Here is a 23,509-nt window from a genome sequence, read left to right on the forward strand (position 1 = left end):
TGTAGGCAACCTACTCATGTGATGCTTCCGAAACGCCAGCGCTATCTACCTCTGCATGCGCTTTCAAATGTCTCATGCGCTGGTACAATTGCTGTACTGTTAGTCAGTCCGATTAATGCTCCGTACCGCTATTACAACATTGGTTCTGTCGATGCTGTGTCGTGGAATATACCTATTGAATAACTTTCTCATGCTCTCCAGATTATTATTGAAGTTAAAAAATGAACTAGATGTTTCATATTTTGCAAATCGCAGCCTGCTTCCAATGAACTAGAGGAATAAAATGAATGCAGCTTGAATTTTGTAATCTTTCACTTCCAATTTCGAGTTTTGCAGCTTCATTCTATCACAAACTATATTAATGAATAAATCATGCTGTTTTGTGGTTGAATACGGCCTATTATTAGTTTTAAAAATGAGTATTTGATGTATTCTGTGCCTGAATTAATCATTTTCAAGCATAAAAATGGGTAAACGAGCCAAAATCCAAATAAGCATTCAGAAGACGCATTCAATGATGATATGTAGGATTCTACACTGGTCACTAGGTGTCAGTAATGTTGCTGTAATGTTTGGTGAGACACACAAGCACCAGACATGATCGCCAGGACAACAGGCTTTTATTGCAGGTTTGAATGATCTCCTAACAGGCACAATAATCCCTCTTAAAACATGGGACACCCACCCTAAGCTAAAACTCAACTCTGAACCCCCAATATCCCTTCCTGTTCGCCCAAGTCTTATTTTCTGTTTTTATGTGTACTACATGTGGGAATATGTGTGCAAAGGTGACTGTAGGGGTGTTACTTCATGTCTAGAGGGCTCTAATGTTGTTAAAAACTGGAACTATACGTTTGTGAGAACAAGGAGGGATTTCTGTACTGAGTGGATTTAAACATACCTGCTGTGGTGTGTGATGAGGGAGGGCGTGGCCTAAGAGGATTTATCAAGGTGTGCCAAAATATGACGCAGCCTTTTTTCCCTCCCTCAGGCAAAATGGGCCAAAAAAGACGTTTATGTGACTTATCAGTACATACAGCAGTCTGGTTTTTAAGGATGCATCCGCACTTGTTTTTCGCAGGTGTTGTTTATTTCCCGCATGCAGCAGCTCCTCCACCTTGTTTTGCTCCTATCATCAGCACTTTCCTTCTGCAGACCTTGCACAGCTGAGCACACACACACACAACATACACACACAACACACACACACGCTGCAAACACGCACTTCACCTTCCAAAAATGTGACTCTTCAGCTCCTTCCAGCCGGCATTTGGCACCTTTGCTCTCCAAAGATATAAACAGGCTTCACTCCCTCCTTCCTGTCGTCTCCTCGGGGTTTTCGAGCTGCGGTGCCTCGTGTTCCACGTTGTTTTACCTCCCTTCCGCCTCCTCGTCCTCTCCTACTACTACTTCCACTCCCGCCCTTCCCAAGTGCAGGCGGTGGAGTGGCGTGGTGGACAGGCGTTCATTAAGCTGTCAGAGCAGGACGGGCCTCACGGGCTGCTGTAAATTGAAATCATGGTGTCAGGCACTGCTCGGCGTTAGAGGCAAGGCAACGCCAGCGCTTGACAACAACTCAATAAAGAAGCTGTCACTTTAAGCAGTTGCAGTGCAGTGTTTGCTTGTGCGCTTTATGGAGAGTTCATGTTTTACCTCCTCCTGCATGCCTCAACATGCTACACAGCCCTGTGGCATACGTGTGTGTGTGTGTGTGCAGTCACAGACAAAAACATTTCGATTGTCTTACTTTGTACTTTGTCTAATTGATATTTTATTGCGTATAACCACAGTGGATCCATACATCATCATCGTCACAAGGCATGCTGGGAAGCACAACAGCAGGAGGCTGCCTAGCATACCTTGTGGGTTATAAATGAGTTGAAAATAGTATTGTTTTGCATGTAGATTAGTGTGCAAGCATTTAGTTCAATAGTCCGTGTGGTGCAGTCACATTGTGTGTTCCACATGTGTTATTTTTGGTTGCACCGTGAGCAAGGGAGGCATTTGTTTGTTTTAGGGTCAAAATAGACCTTTTTATGGGCATCTCACTGACTTGCCAGGTGGTTTGAGAGTGCAACATATATATGTATATTATGTATATGTATATATACATATGTATATTTCTATATATATGTATATGTATATGTTGTGTACGTATGCATGTATATGTATATACTGTATATGTGTGTAAATATATATATATGTATACACTAAGTCCCCAACTTACGAACATCCGACATGCGAACTTTCGGAGATACGAACACAAGCCGACTGGTCTATTTTTTCATGTATTTTGCATTGTAGTACGGTACTGTAACTCCATTATTTATACTGTACATGCTTGACCAGTAGAGGGCACTGTGACACTGCTAATGGGACCAACAGACGCTGGGGAGAGAAAGCTAAATGGAAAGCTACATTGTAGCTTCATGATGCAACCTGGACAGAGCGTGTGATTAAAGTTTATGAAGAGTTAATAGGCCTGCTTAATTCTACACCACCCACAGAACACTACCTCTTTTAGAAGAGTCTATTAACGACGACCATTTGTCCTTTTTTTCAATAACTCCTCCTCCTCCTCCACCACAACGACGTATGCTCGACCACTCCTCTTCAAAGGTAAATAACATTTATCATTACGTATTATTATATCACTTTTGTTATTCTTTTTTTCATTAATTATCCTGGTTTAATATTACTACTGCATCCAAACTCATATTTACATACATACGCATATACTGTATATGTATACACGTACATGTAGTACCTATATCATTGGTAATACTACCTTTTCTCCGACTTAAGAACAATTCGACATAAGAATGGTCGTCTGGAACCAATTGTGTTCGTTGGTGGGGACTTAGTGTATGCGTATATACTGTATATGTATATGTGTATATACAGTATATACACATATATTTATCATGGTTAATTCTTTCCAGACCTGACTGTGATAAGTGAATTTCTGTGTAGGATTCAATATTAATAAATGGAATATTTTCATACTTATGCCATAGAAAACCTGTTTGTGATCTTCTAACTATGGTTTTTAACATGATTAGAGCCCTCTAGCCATGAAATAACACCCCCGGTCACCTTTACATTTGTATTACCCAATATAGTAGATGTAATCAGAGAATCAATGACAATGCCGGCGTACTTCCTGCTATTGTCTCATGAATGTACAGTACTGTAATGGTGGCTTTAAATGACTTTACACTCGTATTAGCCAATATAGTAGACATAATAAGAGTAAATAAGCCATTTAAGATGTAAATAAAACTCCTCCTCGAATGTGTCACAGTAAATGTGTTCCCTAGTATCACGTCTGGCCCTTACTGAATACAGTCCTACATTCACAATTAGAATGCTTCTTCTGCCTTGAATTTGCATTAGAGTTCATTTACTTAGCTAATTTAGCCATTTTTATGCCTGGAAATGCTTTATTTAGGCCAAGAATAAGTACCATTTGCTTAAATATACTGCTAGTACTGCTAATATACTGCTAATGTGTGTGTGTGTGTGTGTGTGTGTGTGTGTGTGTGTGTCCGTGTCCGTCCACGACGTTATTGCAAAAGCCCAGAAAAAACATGACGGACGTGTCTGTGCTTGCAGCAGAGTGCACATAATATTGTGTGCAAATTATTCTTAAAGGTTGTTTTTTTTAATGACTTTGTAACTACATCAAACACAACAAAAACATATTTGGTGTATTTGACTCAATAAAACAATAAATACAATTATTCATAACTAGGCTTGTATTTGTTACTGTGACACAAATGAACACCGTTTAGGCAAGCAGAAAGACGTTCAATCACAGACAGTGTCGCCCCCTAGTGGTCTGAGTGTATCACTGCACGCTCAGTCATTAGTGTTTATTTTCTTCAAGCAGAAACATTGTGACCTTGTTACACCGAACATAACAGATTGTTAAAGAGTTGACTGCAATTCTATCATAAAAATAAACAAGGAAGCTTAAAATGTATTTCAGACATCATAATAAAACGTAATTGTACTTAGAGATACCGTGTTGTGTACAGATAAGTGCAAGACATCATATTGTGATGCAGCAGGGTGCAAAGATACCACAGAGGTCAATTTCCAAATGGTTTCATTAGGTCTGGGCTTGTAAAATGACACTTTTTTCCATTTTTTTTCATCTTTTTTACCAGGAGATCTAGTGGTTAGCATGTTGGCCTCAGTCAGGAGATCGGGAAGATCTGGGTTCTCTCTGTGGAGTTTGCATGTTCTCCCCGTGCGTGCTATGATTTTTCTCCGGGTACTCCGGCTTCCTCCCACATTCCCAAAAACATGCATGTTAGGTTCATTGGAGACTAAATTGTCCATAGGTATGAATGTGAGTGTGAATGGTTGTTTGTCTATATGTGCCCTGCCATTGGCTGGCGACCGAAGTCAGCTGGGCCCCTAGTGAGGATAAGTGGCATAGAAGATGGATGGATGGATCCTGCAAAGCTTCCAAACCCTCACCAGGGGTTCTGCAAATGGCCGAAAAAACCCGACTTGTTAGAGGGGACCATTTTGCCTGTTTGGTAAGAGCCCTGTCGCAAAATTCTTTTTTTTCTCCCTAAGGTTGCTGCCCTACAACCTTTTTAGACGAGGAGGTTGGAGAAAGCTTCCAAACCTTGATCAGGAATCCCACCAGATCCAAAAAGGGATGGAGCTACGTTAGGGCCAAACGCTTTGTACTTGGAAAAAATACAGTTTGAAAGTGAAAATTCAAGTTTTGATGTTGAATTTTGAAAAGACATCAGCGCATTCAAAATGAAAATAAGTGCATTAAAGAAACATTTTCAGGTTGCATGAAGTTGCGATTCACTCTGGTATTTCTTTTGAATAAAGGCTGTATTTTCACTTTCATACATTACATGATATTTATGATATTTCAGATTCTCGCTTTTTGTTTTCCCAGATTAACATTTTTTCAGGTTCTAATCTTTTCTTTTCACTTGCTGACTTCTGGCCCGGAATTCGCGTGAGAGGCGTGTCAACATCGGAGAGGGGTGTGGAATCATGACAAGCGCCTTAACGAAACGGCAAATAAATCATTTATTCAGAAGAATTACCGTATTGAATGATAATTGTATTTTACTTGTGCATCTACTTGGGTGTATGTTTCAAAATTCAACATCAAAACTTGAATTTTTAGTACGAAACCTCCAAGCCTAATACAGCCCCATTAAAAGCAGGCCAAAAAGCTACTTTTCAGACGAGAGGGTTTTGGACTGTTTTGTGAGAGCCCTGACACAGAATTGTGTTTTTCCCCCCCCCCCCCCATGTGGTTGCCATTGCATCTTTTGGGGCCAGGAGGTGTAAATGTTATGGGCGGACAAGCACCGGACCTCGGATGCAGAGGCAAGAGGCAGGTGAGCAGGTAAGTCTTTTAATAAGGTCTGTGTGACGTTCTGCAGGACGGGAACGAGTGTTCCCTGTCCTGCGCTCTTATTTTGGCGGGCTGTGCCTTCTCCGGGGAGGAAGAGGCAGCCGCTTCTCACCCGGTGGCCGCGCACCTGCGGCCAATTAACATTAATGGCAGATAAAAGGCCAGTGCGTTCGAATGTGCGGCGCTGGTTCATTATTATTGTCTTTGCTATCCATGCTTCTCGTCTCCAAGTCAGTGCGGTAACTTAAACAATTTACTTACCTGTACTTGCACTTTTGTCACAGAGCCTTTCCTCTGTCGCCTTTTGTTTCTCCTGCTTATGTAATTAAAGTACCCTTACCTTTTGCACTCCGTGGCTTCGTCTCTGCATATTGGGGTCCAAACCACACCGAGAACGTGACAGTCTGTAGAGAATCAATCCAACAAAGGGTGATGGTGCGGAGAGGGCAGAAACTAAAAGCACCATGAACAAAGGTAGACAACTCGGGGTAGCCAAGCTGGAGTACCAGATGTACCTTCTTGGTGTACCAGATGTACCTTCCTGGTGTACCAGATGTACCTTCTGGGAGACGCCACAGTTGACTTTCCTCAAGGGGAGAGATGATGTTAAACATACGGGAGAACAGCCAACAATAACAACCAAAGAAGTCCATCCATGCGTGTAGCAAACAGTGCAGAATAATCCAGCATCTCGCAGGTGCAGGTGCATCTGCTTAAATGTGGTCGGACAACCAGGAGAAGGCAGGGCAAAAATGGAGGAGCAAAAAGCGGAAAATGACACTAAATCTTCATAAGGGGTCCGAGATGCTGCTTTTCAGCTATTTAGATTTCAAACCCAAATGGCCTAAAACTCCATGTGGAGTGTTGATTTTCGGCTGGTATCTGCCACAGTCCTTTTTTTAGGAAATGAGGTCCGGAAAGCCCTCCAAACCATTGGCTCACAGGACCCAAAAACAAAAAACCTACAGTTTCCAGAGGGGTCGATTTTTGGTCTTTTCGCCTTTCTCAAAAATGGTATAAAACGCCACCCTCCCATGGAGTCCATTTCGGGCCGGTTGCTGCCATGGACATTTTTTGGGCAGGAGGTCCGGGAAACACAACCAACTTTTATCTAGAAACTATTTGTGTGTGTGCGCAGATAAAAACAACAGGGTGCCTGTTGTTCCAAGTGAAAGGTCTTGTGAGGATGTTGGATAAGCACAAACATGTTGCTGCACTTATTCAAAACAGAGTGGAAAATATTCCATTCCTAACACAACCGCTAAAAATGGCCTACAATGCCACTTTTGGCATCACTTATTTTTGCCTAGCCCTGTCACAAATTTGTGTGGGGTGGGGGGGTTCCCTGGTTGCCACGAGAGGTGATTTTAGAGTCTGTTGGGTTCACAGGGGACCCGCTCATCAGCATTATGCATAGCGCTACTGATGTAGAAGTTCAAAATTTGTCAGCCCTTGGGGGTCCCCAAATAGCCTGCAGTTCCCCCGGCTGCCACAGCCCATTTTTGTACCAGGAGGCCTGTGAAACCTTCCAAATCTCATTCTGGGGTTCCAAATTGCCTAAAATGCCAATCCTCTATATTCTTCTATTACAAGAAAAATACTTCTGTAGAAATTGTTCTGTTACAATTTCATTATTATTTGATTATACGTTTTTTTTCCTCACTCCCAAATATGTATTGTATAAAACTAGGAGATGACGAGATCATCTCACCATTTTGATCAAACAAATAGTTTGCACCAATTTATAGATAGAATTACAACAATGAAGTCAAAATCTGAAATATGTACAGTAGCCTACCAGTCAAAAGTTTGGAGACACCTTCTCATTCAATAGCATGGGGAAATGTGTCGAAATTTTTGACTTTTCCATAAAAAAAATGCAAAAATTTAATTTTGCAAGAATATAGTATTAATTTTACAAGAATATAGTCGTCCTACAATTAAAATAATTTTGTAGAAAAAAATGTATTGTTAAAATTACAACATTATTTTTATATTTTGACACCTTGTCATTCACTAGCATGACAAAGTGTTTCTAAACTTTTGACTTTCTTATGTAACATCCTCTTTTTAGAATCCCTTCTTGTCTTGCACAGTGGTGTGAAAAAGTGTTTGCCCCTTCCTCATTTCTTATTTTTTTTGCATGTTTGGTCACACTTAATTGATCAGATCATCAAACAAATGTAAATATTAGTCAATGACAACACAACTGAACACAAAATGCAGTTTTTACATGAAATATTTTATTATTAAGGGAGAAAAAACTCCAAACCTACATGGTCCTGTGTGAAAAAGTGGTTGCCCCCTAAACCTAATAAGTGGTTGGGCCACCCTTAGCAGCAACAACTGCAATCAAGCGTTTGTGATAACTTGCAATGAGTCTCTTACAGCGCTGTGGAGGAATTTTGGCCCACTCATCTTTGCAGAATTGTTGTCATTCAGCCACATTGGAGGGTTTTCCAGCATGAAGCGCCTTTCAAGGTCATGCCACAGCATCTCAATAGGATTCAGGTCAGGACTTTGACTAGGCCACTCCAAAGTCTTCATTTTGTTTTCAGCCATTCAGAGGTGGACTTGCTGGTGTGTTTTGGATCATTGTCCTGCTGCAGAACCCAAGTTGGTTTCAGCTTGAGGTCACCAACAGATGGCCAGACATTCTCCTCCAGGATTTTTTGGTAGACAGCAGAATTCATGGTTCCATTTATCACAGCAAGTCTTCCAGGTCCTGAAGCAGCAAAACAGCCCCAGACCATCACACTACCACCACCATATTTTACTGTTGGTATGATGTTCTTGTTCTGAAATGAAGCATTACTTTTACGCCAGATGTAATTGGACACATACCTTCCGAAAAGTTCAACTTTTGTCTCGTCAGACCACAGAGTATTTTCCCAAAGGTCTTGGGGATCATCAATGTTAATGTTCTTTTTGTTCAGCAGTGGTTTTGGTCTTGGAACCGTTTTTGCCCAGTGCCTTTCTTATGGTGGAGTCATGAACGCTGACCTTAACTGATGCAAGTGAGGCCTGCAATTCTTTGGGGGGTCTTTTGTGACCTCTTGGATGAGTGGTTGCTGCGCTCTTGGGGTCATTTTGGTCAGCCGGCCACTCCTGGGAAGGTTCACCACAGTTCCATGTTTTCACCATTGGTGGATAATGGCTCTCACTGTGGTTTGCTGGAGTCCCAAAACTTTAGAAATGGCTTTATAACTTGAGAAATTGAACTCAGGTGCGATAAACCACAGTTTGTTTGGGCAATGACTTTTTCACACAGGCCCATGTAGGTTTGGATTTGTTCTTCACCATTAATACTAAAAAGTTTCATTTAAAAACTGAAATTTTGTGTTTAGTTGTGTTGTCATTGACAAATATTTGCATTTGTTTGATGATGTGAAACATTTAAGTGTGATAAAAAAAGAAATCAGGAAGGGGGCAAACACTTTTTCACACCCCTGTAAGTTAACAGTCAAGTTGACAACCCTGATAAGTTCACAAGCGCCAGCTGCTTCTCAGCAAAACATTCATTTAAGCATCGCTTTAGGGCACAAACATATCAGGTAACAACGAAAAAAGCTGTTCAGCGGTGTTCCCCCCACCCCACACACACCATTACAACATGTCGCAAATTATCATTAATTATTTTATTTCTTTAAGACGTGACGTAAAAAAAAAAAAAAAAAAAAAAAAGAAGCAAAGTCTATTAGGATATTTGCTACAGTTGTAGTCATTCCACTGCTGCTGTCATGTAAATAAAAACTTCTACTTCACACACATTCACTAGAAAATACTTCAATACAATCATTTTAATATTACAATATAGACAATCTCCTGTCAGACGCTCCAGTAGGCACCCCTGCACCATGGATACAAGCAATAAAAACCAAAAAAGAACAATAATAATGCTGATGTTTGATTGATGTGTCGGAGATGTTATGTAATATAATGATTGTTGTTGTGGTTTGCAGGGATCTCAAACCGCACTCCATCATGCTGACAGGTGTGTTTTGGAGCTATAAGGTCATGCCTGTCGGGATGATGCCACGGCATTTAACAGCCCTTACACACCATTTCCCACACGCACACAAAACATTCAAGTGGATGTGCAGTAATAACAATAACGCCTTTTTAGTTTTACAATCAAAACACTGACGCAAAATAGAAACCTAAAATAAGTGACGGGGGGGAAACGTGACGGCAATCACTTTTCTTACATGTGATTACTTCTCTTCCTGGTTACATTAGGAATAAAATGAGCTGTAAACTAAGAGAAACCATACACGTGTGCTGCTTTTATATGCCAACAGTCATTATTGTTATTATTATTATTATTATTATTACTACAGTAGGAATCTGCATCTAGCAAACCTTGTCTGCATGCAATGTTTGTTCAACGCTGCTGCTGCATAGTAACACATTTCATTCAGACACAATGTTCACAGAGGAGATGACCGTAAATGCTCCAATTAATGCCTCCTATAGTCGCCGGGTGCCTGGTCTGCAAATACGAATAACCACCAGGGTCTGTGATTAGTGGCGAGTCAAAAAACATCAACAGCTGTGGCTGCAGGCAACCTTTTGAAGTAGCTTTTAAATTAACGCGGCATTTGAAGTATGACGAGCAGCTTGATTTACTCTGCATGCACTTTAAAATGTTGCTACCCAGCCTCGTGCGTGTTACACTCACCGTCCTGTTGTTTATAGTGAAAGTTACCGCCATTACACCACTGGTTCTGTTGCTGCTGTCTTGTGCAATACACTGGTTGTCAAAGAAAGTTTCTTTTGCACTTTCTCATGCACTCGATATTATTAACGTTTAAAAATGTTCAAGCAAATGGCAACATGCGGCAAATAATGGCTACAACAATGAAAACCTCTAAAATGCCTATTTTAGATACATTAAACATTATTAGTAAATTAAGTAAATAAAATAAATACAATTAAATACTTCAAGTAAATAAAATATACAAATAATAATAATAAAATATTTTGAGAAGAAATCTGCAAGAAAGCGAATAAGAGTGACACCCCGTCCTCGAAACACTTGAGCTATAATTAGAACATTTACGGTATGAATGTTTTGTTAGGAGATAAATAAAATTCAATATTTGTATTTATGATGGAAAGTATTCCGAAATAAGCGTCCAAATGCTTGCGGATGAGTGTGTAGTTTATTTACTTATCTTAGCTCTGACGTTTACCCTCCGCGGCGGCTCCTCCTCCTCGACGCTCCGACTGGCTACCAGATCCTGCAACTGGAGGGCGCCGCCGCCGATGAAGCAGAAAGCGGGACACACAGGAGCCGAGCAATCCACGTGGCCCTCCCACAGCACACGTAAGGAGTGGGCGTCGTAGAAAGCCACGCGGCCCTCGTCGCAGTCCAAACACACGCCCAGTCTGGGCGGCAGCGGCGCGGTGTAAGGGTGTGTCGGCTTGGTGTGGGCGCCGCTGTGGGAATGTAGGCTTCCCACGCTCTTGCTGTCTCCCAGGCTGTGCGGGTGTCCTCGGGGGAGAAGGATCTTCCCCATGCCGATGGTGAGGAAGCAGAAGGGAGGCGAGTCCTGGCCGTCCTCTGCCTCGCTGTCATGGCCGCTGTCGGGGTCGTACCTAAACAAGACAACATTTGCTTATCCTGGTCAGGCTTGAAGCTGGAGCCTATCCCAGCTGACTTCTGGCAAGAGACGGTGTCGACCCTGGACTGGTCTCCTGTCAATCATCAAGTATAAAAGGAGATCGTACCGTGGGCTGGTCATGTCCTGCGGCTGATGGAACCACTCTTGCAGCTTCACCTCCTGACCTACTCCAACCTGAGTCAGGAAAGAAGCAAAACATCACCTGTTAAATAGAGGATCTTTGACTAGCGTTTTTGCAGTATCCATCCATTTTCTATGCCGCTTTTTCCTCACTAGGGTCGCGGGGGTATGCTGGAGCCTATCCCAGCTGACTTCGGGCGAGAGGCGGGGTACACCCTGGACTGGTCGCCAGCCAATCGCAGGGCACGTTTTTGCAGGAGATGCATAAAAACAGCAAAGAGCTCTTATCAGAGAGCAGGGGTGTCCAAACTTTTTATACTGAGGGCCACATACTGAAAAAGGGTTGAATTTTTTTTTTCAATTTTCCAAATATTTCAACTTTATTCTTAAATAATCTCCATACATTTTCTTTTCAGATTTCAATATGAGGACATTTCCCATATTATAACTTTTCCCCAAGCTAATTTTCCAATTACAACTTTATTTTGTTTTGTTTGTTTATTACGACTTTAAAAAAAAGTTAATAAGTTTATTCTCGTAAAATTGCAATCTTTTTTCTTGTCAGAAGACACATTTTTTCCTCTTAATATTTTGACTTTATTCTTGTAAAATTATGCATGCAGTTATTTATTTCAATTTTCCAACTGTTTCAACTTTCTTCTTGTAAATTTTTTCTCATAATTATGACTTTATTGCCATAATATTTTGACGTTGGGCATGTGTGGGTTTTCTCCGGGTACTCCGGTTTCCTCCCACATTCCAAAAACATGCATGTTAGGTTAATTGGAGACTCTAAATTGTCCATAGGTATGAATGTGAGTGTGAACGATTGTTTGTCTATATGTGCCCTGCCATTGGCCACTGCAGTCCAGGGTGTACCCCGCCTGTTGCCCGAAGTCAGCTGGGTTAGGCTCCACCATACCCCCGCGATCCTAATGAGGATAAGCAGCATAGAAAATGGATGGATGTAGAATAGTTACGTATCATTTTGGATATAATTTATTACATGTTTCTATGTACCCCCTGCAATTTGCTTGCGTACCACTAGGAGTACACTAGGGGTATATTTACTCCTGGTTGGAAATCACTGATTTAGAGGGTCTCTGGCATTTTTGTAGAAAATTCTTAAAAATATATCAATGATCTTTGAGACATTTTTTGCAGAGATCCTTAAAACAGCAGAGTATGCTGTCATATAGAACAGTGATCCCCAACCTTTTTTGAAAAATAATTTCCATTATTTCATTTTTTTAAAGTTTTATTTTGAAAAGTGGCCGGATTCTCTCTGTTACATCCGTCTCACTTGACGCATGTCCGTTGTGCGTGTGCTAACTTTATCTCATGCCGCACAGATAGACTACTACTGTATTTTTACCATTTTTCTTTCACCTCATAATTGGTGTCAAATGCTGATACTGTGTGGGAATGCATAAAGGTAAGTTTTGATGACTTATTGAGCGCTAATGTGCACATTTGTCTCAAGTTAATTTATGCTAGCACACTGCCTTTTACCACACACGTCAAAAAGTGATGTAATAATCTCTCTGGAAAACCTTGGCTGGAACTTGAACTGGTGGATGGTGGGTCGACATTCACTTTGTGCTTTTAATTTGATGTTATTCATGTCTTAGTTTTACACAATACATCATAAATAAGATACATTAGATCGCTATAATGTACAACCCCCCCCCCCCCGGGAGATTTGTGGGAACACAAGCTGGTCCGTGGGTCAAAAAAGGTTGGGGACCACTGATATAGGGGATATTTCACACACTTTTTTGCAGTAGATCCTGAAAAACAGCCGAGCGCTCCGTCACATAGAGGATCTTTGACTGGTGTTTTTGCATTTAGTCACATGCGGCGTTCTCTCACATCACCTTGACCAGGAAGGAGCCAGGCTCCACCGAGCACGCCCAGTAGTGTCTGCCTTGAGAGACGGCCAGGTCGGCCACCAGGAGGTCAGAGGTCAAGTGACAAGACGTGAGCGTGCGGTCGGCCACCTTCAGCAGGGAGAGGCCCGGCACGCTGCGGGCGTACGTTTGACCTTTACCCAGCGCCAGCCTGTCAGAGTGCAAACCCCAGCGAGAGTCCAGCGAGAAAGACAAGACTGGCAGAGGAAGGACACAGGGAAACAACAGGAAGACAGGAAGAGGACAGGATTGGAGGACGCAGGGTTAGATTGTGACGCTGGGCCGAGGAGGAACAACACGGTGGTGGAGGAATGTGGAAAATGTACAAGTGAGTTTCAAACAAATCATAAACTACTACTTCTACCACGCACACACAATAATGGCAGAACCAATAATAATACCACTAAAAATACCACTACTTCTAATCAGAATAAAGGATTGTATCTTTATTAGCTGCTGGTGGGATCAGAATAGGTTAAATGTCATGAATCTGTCTACATAAAAATGTGTAAAAAATATATCTAATAAAATTAAGATTTATATGGAAACAATCTGACCTTCTTTTACTATTTTTTTAAATTAGAAAAATTAAGCAATGATTACATGAATATTCATTCTTAATAATACATATTTTTTAATGATTTATTATCAATAAGATGTTCAAATGTGTACAAAATAAAATGAAGTATTATATAATATGATATAATAATATATGAAGTTTAATATATTGTTTCAAGTGTGTACATTTTTTTAAAATAAAAATAAAGATTTATTTAGAAACAATTTGACTTTCTAATTACAAAAATACAAATTAATTCATAACTAAATTAATATTAATAGTTCATTCACGTTACAGTTGAGCAATGTGATGTAAGCAAAGAATAATAGGAGTGTAAAAGTGATTATAGGGGTGTTATTTTATGTGTATCGGGCTCTAATAATGTTAAAACCGTATTTAGGAAGTCATAAACAGGTTTTCTATGCTCTAACTACAAAAATTTCCATTTATTAATACTGAATTCTACTTCGTGGAAATTCTCTTACCTCAAACTATTTATTTTATTTTTATTTATTTTGTTTTACTTTTTTAGAGTTGAACTTAAGAGCTGATATGTAGCAACTTCCATGGTTTTCATGATAATAACCAAAATCACTTAAGTTCTTACATGAATAGCTGTAGCATTGTACTGCCAAAAAATGGAACTCTTGTGAGCTATTTTTGTTGTCGTTGTTATATTTGTCCAAACAAAGGTACCTTTAGTTGTATCAGGCATTAAAATGAACAAGAAACTGAAGAAACAAGGGTGGTCTAATCATCATATGCTGTATATACAGTATAAATTTGCATTAAATAAGAGCATGTCAATGGAATCTTACTAGGAGCTGGAGGTGTGTGGAGATAAACCTCCTCGCTGTAGTCCCCAAATCCAGCCTTGTTGCAGCCCCTCACCCTCAGCACGTAAACACTGTCTATCTGCAGCTGGTCCACCACGGCGCTGGTCCCTCGCACTTCGTCCAGACGTCTCCACGCCGTGGAAGCATTGGGGGATCGAGTGCCGCCCCACGTGGCTCCGGCCGCTCCCGTGCGCCTTTGGAACTCCACGGAGAAGTGCCAAGCCGGAGCCGAGTCCTGAGGGAGGCGCCAGCACAGGAAGAGCTGGTCGTAGGCCAGCGTCTTCTGCGTGTCAATCACTGGAGCCAAGGGAGCTGCAAGACATGATGGAGATGATCATCTCTCACAATAAAGTGTTCCTCAAGTGACCTACCACGAATGAATTCCAAGCCGCTAATAAGCCTGGTCTCTTTTGTTGCATCCAAGTGAAAGTGTCTGAATGAAGGATCGGCAGACAAGGAGAAACACTGCAGGTTTGCGATGGCCTTCACCAACCTGCTCGAGGGAAACGTCCATTTAGAGACAAAAAAGATCAGAAATGTTGTCAACAAGTAACCAAAGCCACCTGTTGTGAGTCACCCTAGCAGCCTGGACAAAGCACGGCTGGTCGTTCTCCTTGAGGAGCTCGTGGGTGTAGGACATCAGACCGGCTTGCTCCAGCATGTCTCGCCTCCCCGACACCTGAGCAGACAGGGCCTCCTCCCTCCTGCTGCGGGACCCCTCCAGGGCCACGGTCAAGGACCCCTGACGCTCGGCAATGGACGCACCCAATTCCTGCATGCAGCGAGTCAGCTGCTGGAGAGCTACAGCGCTGTTAGCCTGCACACACACACACACACACACACACACACACACACACACAGACACACACACAAAGAGGGCAGCGGTAAGAATGCATCTAAAATTATCTACACATTTATTTCGCTTTTTTCTTTTTTTTTTCTTTTTTTTGTATTATATTTAATTGTATTTAATTATTTTTCAGAAATTTAATTTCTATTTATTATATTGCAATTAATCTGCTGTATTTATTTCGCCTATTACTTATTACATTTTTATGTAAATTAATAATAATAATAAATTAATCATACATAATTCAAAAAAATTATAATACTAACCATAATAATTAGGGATGCTCCAATCAGGTTTTTATGCTGCCGATACCAATCATCAATGAGCGAAATCGGCCAATACCGATCACATAGATTAAGTGTACATTTTTAAATGTACTATTGGTTATATATATTATTATAAGATATTATATGTTATATAATATCAGGGGCCACCAAGGTTTTTTTTTGTGACATCTACTTTTACAAAATGAAAATGGCCGAGAACATTGCAACATTTATTTTCATAGCTTATTTCAACCCATTCATCCATCCATCCATCCATTTTCTATACCGCTTCTCCTCATTAGGGTCGCGGGGGCATGCTGGAGCCTATCCCAGCTGACTTCGGGCGACAGGCGGGGTACACCCTGGACTGGTCGCCAGCCAATGGCAGGGCACATATAGACAAACAAGCATTCACACTCACATTCATACCTATGGACAATTTAGAGTCTCCAATTAACCTAACATGCATGTTTTTGGAATGTGTGAGGAAACCGGAGTACCCGGAGAAAACCCACGCACGCACGGGGAGAACATGCAAACTCAAAGTCTTCCCGATCTCCAGACTGTGACTGTGTGGCCAACATGCTAACCACTAGACCGCCGTGCGGCCCTATTTCAACCCAAACAAAGCAGAACATGAACAAAATGCTGGTATCCACAACTCACATTTTGTATTTAAGAAGGCATTTCTTTCTAGTGTTCTCACATTATTCACTGAAAACCTGAATGAAAAGCCGGCTTGCCGCATTTGTGACCCCTGGGATATGATATGAAAGGGGATCCATAATATTTAGACAAAAACATATTTGACTTATGTATACAAAATCACAGAAGCCTTCTTTAAGGAGAATTTGGATGCAAGAGCAGCCTGACGGCGCTCCAGCAGGACCCCCAGGCAAATCCAGTTTCCTCCAGTCTGACGAATCCAACCACTTTTCGGGCTAGCCGCCTTAGACCTCCGAGTGCCACGCGCACATACGGGCAAGTGTCCAGCATTTTGGCTACATTAGCCACCGCCCGACCGGTGTTCACATGGCAAGCCTCGAAAACTCACTTTGCCTAGCACCTGCCCCCCAAGTGCCGCACCAAACTAAAGCTTTTTAACACGCCACCCCAGCCAGACATTTTTGTGGCATGTTTTGCAGGGTGCAAAAATTATATCACATCATGCTTGTTTTGGCTTTGTGAAGGGAAAGTGGCCAGGAAAAGGTCGCTACAGTACTGTATAGGCTGGACGCTGCAATGGGGGCGGAGGTGATCGGCGGATGTGATTGGCGTTATAAAGCAAGTATCGGCACATACTGGTACCGTGCTTTTTGGCCCATCGATCGGAGCACACCTAATAATAATAATAATCCATTTTTACAAGAATTTTTAAAGTAAAAGAACCAATCATAAATTGAATTAATGAAACACACTAAAAAGTAAAGCTACCAGGTCCATATAGGCTATTAGGTTCATAACATTTATTTGATAAAAAAATGCATTCAATTAAACATAATGTATAAACTTGAAAAAGCAAGAAGCAAAGAAACATTAATATGCTTAAAATAAGACTGTAAAATTAAATCAAATAATTTTAGCAAAGTACAAAGTAACAAGTAAAAAATAATAATAATTATTATTATTATTACACAAAAAAATAATTGCAATTTGTTAACCTGCTGTATATATTTATTCTCTTACTCGTTGCATTTATACAGATGAAACAATAAACACACTAAAAAGTAATATTGTATATTAGGTAGGCAAAATAATGCATTAAATTAATCACAAAGCAAAGTATCAACAATATAAATAAAATAGGACTGTAAAATTAAATCAAATAATTTTAGCCAAGCCCAAAATAACAAGGAAATCAATATAAGTAAATAATTATTATTATTTACCAAATAATTGAAAGCAAAACAACAAGAACATTTATTAAACACACTAAAAAGTAACATCACAGGACTGTATATAATGTTCTTTCTTCTTCAGAGATAAAATACTGAGGTGAAAGTTTCACACAAAAAGCTAAGCAGCACAGCCAGTTATAAATAATAAATACCGAGGCCTGTCACGATAACAAATTTTGTTGGTTGATAATTGTACTACAAATTATCGTCAATAATCAATATTATCGGCATTTTTTTTAGACCATATTTTCATTAATTATATGACCAATTATAGGGCCATTGACTCTTTGCTGGTGTATGATCGTCAGGAATTACTTAAAATCCAGGACATTGTGGTTGCCTGTGCGAAACAAGAGTACGGGGACCCAAACAAACCGTGGCCCTCTTACCTGGCTGACGTGCCACAGTTCCTGCTGCGTTGGAGCTGTTGCTTCCCAGGAAAACTTGTGACGCTCAAAGCCTGGCTGGCACTTTCTCCTGAGGTGGTGCGCTTCCCACATAATGTTCCGCGAGACAACAAGGATTTTTTTGGTGCTTCGTGGCACAAGTTGGCTGTGTTCCCCCTTTTCCTCGTCACTACTTTCAAACAAATGCGATATATCGGTTCGTCTGTGTTCATACGCTCACCTTGTTCATTGTTTAAAACCGAAATATTCCCACAGTGGAGATGTGGCATTCGCCTTAAAAATCCTTAATTCGCCTTAATTCATGGTAGCGTATGCCGGCTCACCAGGCTAACTGCTAACTCTCTGTGCTCTGTATCCACTCACTTAGCCCCGCCTCCAAATAGGGGCTGAATGAGAGGACAAGAGGGTTCACTATCTCCGTTCATTCCACTATAGAGCCAATGTGCACAGACAGATATAGAGTGAACCCTCTTGTCATCCAGCCTGTGTGGTACAAAGAAACAAGCAGATGGAACACATACGCATACATGCATAATTATCATAATGTATAACATAATTATTGACCGTTTTTTTTTATTGCTCGATTAATGGATTTATCAATTATCTATAAATAGCACAATAAATACAATAAAATCAATTAAATGGGTTCTATTGTCCCTAAAAAAAAGGAAAGGAAATCTGACCTCCATCTGTTTAATGGCGGCCTCCAGCTGCGTGATCTGATTCTGTATGTTCTCCTGATTGGCCAGGATGTAGTTGACTTCCTTGGTCAGCTGATCCTGTGAGAGAACAACAAAGAAGCAGGTTTTTATTGCGTGGCTGCGACTGTAAAAAAAAAAAAACACTGAAGGGATTCAAGGCACCTTGAGGGCCTGGTAGGCTTGTGTTACTGGCAGCACTTTGTGGCCCTGGTGGATGCGGCGCAGCTTACAAAGCGAGCACAGCAACCTCTGGCAACTGCAGCAGTACCACTGCAATCTCTCTTGCTCATGCTCTGTGCACGTTAGCACCTTCAGGGGGCACAGAAGAGGACCGGATGAAAAGGAAACTGCGGTGAGAGAGAAAGAAACAGAAAGAGACGAACCTTTGGGCGAAAGTTGTTGGTGGGGAGAATGTGCTCGTGCTGGGCTCGGGGGGTCCCCCAAGGGTGGTAGAGTTTGAAACATTCATTGCAGAAGTTGGCTTTGCAGTCAGCACAGCCCTTAGTGGCCTCCAGACACTGTGGAGGCTTACAGAAAGCACACATGATGGCGACGCTGCCGAGACTCAAAGTGTGTCTGTACCTGCGTGAAGGTGAAGGGGAGGGGGCAAGGTAAAGGTCAGAGACAAAGGACTTCCAACTGTTGTAATGTTACCTTTCTACAATACGCTCCAGAGTGAGGTTGCGGGGGCAGTCTGTCAGGCCCCTCTCGCCGAGCTCCACATCCTTCTGACAGAAAGGACACGGGAACAGCATGGGGGCAGGGGCTGCGTCCTTACGTCTTCGCCCCGGATAAGTGCTGCAAGCTTGAGAGAGAGGAGATGAAGGGAAAATTCAGGGAGGCGTCCGGGAGGCAACCTGGCCAGATACCCGAGCCACCTCATCTGGCTCCTCTCCATGCGTAGGAGCAGTAACATTATGGTACTGTAATGGTACACAAGCACCAGGCTTTTATTGCAGGTTTGAATGATCTCACAACAGGCACAATAATAATAACATAATAATGGGCTACTGTTGTGGCCATAATCCAGCTAAAAGGCAGCTCTGAACCCCCTCCGGAACATATTAATGCAACACACATGAGCACAAGTCTTATTTATGCCTTAAACATCTTATTTTCTGCTAGTATGTCTACCATATTGGCTACTAGGAGTGTAAAGGTGACTATAGGGGTGTTAGGTCATGTCTAGAGGGCTCTGATAATGTTAAAACCCGTACTTAGAAGGTCATAAACAGGTTTTCTATGCTCCAACTATGAAAATATTCCATTTATAAATAAGGAATCCTACTTCACGGTCAGGTGTGAAACCACTTAACAGTAACCTTTAGACACATGAACTAAGGTGGCATCCATTCTTAATCCCTTGGATTTAATATGGCATTGGCCCATCCTTTGCAGCTTCAACTCATCTTAGAAGTCTTTCCACAAGGCTTTGGAGTATGTTTATGGGAATTTCTGACCATTCTTCCAAAAACTCATTTCAGAAATAATCAGGCACTGATGCTGGACGAGAAGGCCTGGCTTGCAGTCTCCGCTTTTCCATACCAAACTTTATGGGCTTAGTGTACTGGTGCACAATCATGTTGGTACAGGAAGAGGCCTTCCCCAAACAGATCCAACAAGGCTGATCACATGAGATTGTTCGAAATCTCTTGGTTCCTTTCACTGCGACCAAGCTCCTGAAAAACAAGCCGACACCATAAACCCCCTCCACCAAACTTCACACTTGGCACAGTGCCGTCGGGACAAGTACCGTTCTCCTGGCATCAGGTTGCCAGATGGAGAAGTGTGATTCGTCATTCCAGAATAACGCGTCTCCACTGCTCTACAGTTCAGTCTTGGCATGCTTTACACCACCGCATCCGACGTTTTGAGTTGCACTTGGTGATATATGGCTTGGATGCAGCTGCTCAGCCATTGGAAACCCATCCATCCATCCATCCATCCATCCATCCATCTTCTACCACTTATCGGAGGTCGGGTTGCCCAGACTTCCCTCTCCCCGGCCACTTCGTTCAGCTCCTCCCGGCGGATTCCAAGGCATTCCCATGCCAGTTGAGAAACATAGTCTCTACAACGTGTCCTGGGTCTTCCCAAGGCCTCCTACCGGTCGGACGTGCCCTGAAGAGGCGTCTGAAGGCCTAATCATAAAGATCGGAGGTCTGTAGCAATTAACTCTGCAGAAAGTTGGTGACCTCCATCATGTTCTGACTCCGCTCTGTCATTTTACTTGGCCTCCCACTTTGTGGCTGAATTGCTGCCATTCCCATTTGCTTCCACTTTGTTATAATACCATATGGAATATCTAGTTACGAGGTGGCACGCGTGAATTCACTGAGCTCCGGAGAGCGTCCCATTCTTCCACAATTATTTGTAGAAGCATTCTGCATGCCAAGGTGCTTGTTTTTATACACCTGTGGCCATGGACGTCATTGGAAGTATTTGGATGGCTCAGCAAATACTTTCAGCAATGCAGTAACCCCTCGTTTACCTCAGGTAATTAGTTCCAGAACCGACCGTGATACGGGAATCTCCACAAATTAGGATTCCTTATTTATAAATGGAATATTTTCATAGTTAAGAGCAGAGAAAACCTGTTTAAGACCTTCTAAATACCTTCTAAATACGGTTTTAACATTATTAGAACCCTCTAGACATGAAATAACACCTCTATAGTCACCTTTACACTCCGATTACCCAACGTAGTAGACATTATAAGAGAAAATAAGCCATTTAAGACATAAATAAGACCCGTGCTTGTATGTGTTGCTGTAAATGTGTTATGGTGTTAGGGGAATTGAGTGGCAGGCGGACAGGAAGTGACGTCAGGGGTCCAGAATTGAGTTTTAGCTCGGTGTGGAGTGATGTGCGGATCGATACTGAAAAAGGGCTACTTCCGATACCACATCTTTATGCTTTAAAATCGCGTCTTGAATCGAAATATCGATACTTTTGATTCTTAAGTCAGAGTCAGAGGTAATGTACTGCATATCGTTAACAGGAACACAGTGGAAAGTAACACAATTATTGAGATCTTGACTAAATGATACGCGGTTGGTGGGAACTACTTTTTCTTCCACTTGAGAAAGTGCATAATGCGTAAGCACAGTGGAACACTGCTCAGTCAGTCAGTCTGTTGAAACAATGGCCGATCATAAACGGAGTCATGTGTGAACTGTTAGTTTTCATTCTTGAAGTAGTTCTTCATAAATAATCATTGGATTTATTTATGGTTTTATTATTTGACTTACTTTCCTTTTGTTTCGTTTAAAATAACATTTTCACATATTTTAAATGATTTTGTACTCTGTTTTTATCCATCCATCCATCCATTTTCTATACCGCTTCTCCTCATTAGGGTCGCAGGGGCATGCTGGAGCCTATCCCAGCTGACTTCGGGCGACAGGCGGGGTACACCCTGGACTGTTTTTAGCTTGGCAAAATTAAATAAATAAATAAATTACTTTGATGTCTTGTATTATTTATGCTATAAGCAATGTTATGATTTCAAATACACTACTTTTTAGAATTTACCAGACACGTTAGGTGTATTTGTACAAAGTATCGGTATTGGATCGTTAGCACCAATACCAGCCTGAATTTTCGCAAAGGAAATCAGTGGTATTGCACCTCACTATTGCCGTGGGTTATGGCCACAACAGTAACGTAGCCTGTGTTTTTATGAGGGATTATTCTGCCTGTTGTGAGATAATTCGAACGTGCACTAAAAGCCTGTCAAGTCTGGTGCATGTATGTCCCACCGAACATTAGAGTAAGATTACTGACACCTCGTGATCAATGTAGAATACTACATATCATCAATGTCTTTGAATGCCTTATATCGGTATTTTTGTTCATTTAGCCATTTTTATGCTTGAAAATGCTTAATTTAGGCCAAAAATACGTAACATTGGCTTAAATATGTATGCATATTTTCTACGAAGAGTAGGCCGCATTCTACCACAAAGCAGCATGATATTTTTGAAAAAAGGAGTTACTGTACAGTAGTTTTATTAATAAAAATTGTAATGTGCTATTAATGTACACTCACGAACACACGCTCTTCCTCCCTACCGGTTCTAAGCAGGCGGTCCAAGTGGTCCGGTGTCCTGGGCGCAGGTCTGCGCGGCTGTCGCGGGGAGCGACTGTTGGGTGTAGAGGCGGGCGATTGTGGCTCCGGGGGCAGGTCAGGAGGAGGATAGCCTCTTTGTACCAAGACGTCGGCCGCACACAGCAAACACACACTGTGCTGGCACGGCAGCAGGATGGGCTGCTTGACCGTGTCGTCACACACGGGGCACCGCAGCTCCTGCTCCATACTCTTCATGTTGGACTGGAAGCAGAACGTCACAACACCGTCACAAAAAAACATGGCCCATTGTCTCTTTGGAGATCTTAAGATGTTCTTTCATCTTAACGCAGCATCCCGTTTCTATGACAACGTCCATCATCTCTGCATGCCGGTAAAAGCACGGAAAAGCCACTTTTATCCAGCCTGGTTAACATTTAAACAATTTTGAACGCCATTTCATCTAGTAAAACCTTCTAGTTAGCGAACAGCCATGCTGTGGAATGCCATAATATAGCGATAAACGTGCGTTTCCGGCAAAAAATGGCAAGTATGAATGTTATACTCACGCTAATACGAAGTAACGCGTCCATGATGGATGTGAAGGTTTTTAATTCAGTGTCTCCCATGCCTAAACGAAGCAACACCGGCACCAGACCCTTTTACTCCGACTTATATCTACGTAGGCCTTCACACAGCCTACCGACGTGCTACAGTTAGCATTCACACATAGGATGTATGCTGGAGAGAAAGGGAAGATGGGAAATAAATGGGGCGGTGGCATGATGTTTTTTTTAAAAATCGTGATTACCAAAATGCTACAAAAAATAATTCTTCTTGGTGTTCCTTTTTTTGTTGGTGGTGT

The 23,509-nt window shown here is 41.7% G+C and overlaps 1 protein-coding gene across 3 annotated transcripts; it reads right to left on the reverse strand.

The window, feature by feature from the left end:
* Positions 1 to 615: 615 nt before the first annotated feature.
* trim46a (tripartite motif containing 46a) lies at positions 616 to 23,360 on the reverse strand. Of its 3 annotated transcripts, XR_008572081.1 has the most exons (14): positions 23,214 to 23,360; positions 22,650 to 22,908; positions 19,230 to 19,380; positions 18,959 to 19,157; positions 18,738 to 18,884; positions 18,558 to 18,653; positions 15,017 to 15,270; positions 14,825 to 14,946; positions 14,436 to 14,765; positions 13,026 to 13,255; positions 11,135 to 11,202; positions 5,917 to 11,002; positions 5,742 to 5,805; positions 616 to 1,503 (listed from the first exon to the last, which is right to left on the reverse strand). XR_008572081.1 is itself a non-coding variant. In XM_054782660.1 (12 exons), the coding sequence occupies exons 1-12, from the start codon at positions 23,271 to 23,273 to the stop codon at positions 10,567 to 10,569; spliced, it is 2,352 nt and encodes a 783-aa protein (XP_054638635.1). In that variant the 5' UTR covers positions 23,274 to 23,360; the 3' UTR covers positions 5,316 to 10,566. The 3 variants fall into 3 exon arrangements, 1 of the variants encoding a protein (XP_054638635.1); XR_008572080.1 differs by lacking the exon at positions 616 to 1,503 and having other exon boundaries at positions 5,316 to 5,805; XM_054782660.1 differs by lacking the exon at positions 616 to 1,503 and having other exon boundaries at positions 5,316 to 11,002.
* Between the last annotated feature and the right edge of the window lie 149 nt (positions 23,361 to 23,509).

This window comes from Dunckerocampus dactyliophorus, chromosome 7, assembly GCF_027744805.1.
Source record: "Dunckerocampus dactyliophorus isolate RoL2022-P2 chromosome 7, RoL_Ddac_1.1, whole genome shotgun sequence".
NCBI classification, from domain to species: domain Eukaryota; kingdom Metazoa; phylum Chordata; class Actinopteri; order Syngnathiformes; family Syngnathidae; genus Dunckerocampus; species Dunckerocampus dactyliophorus.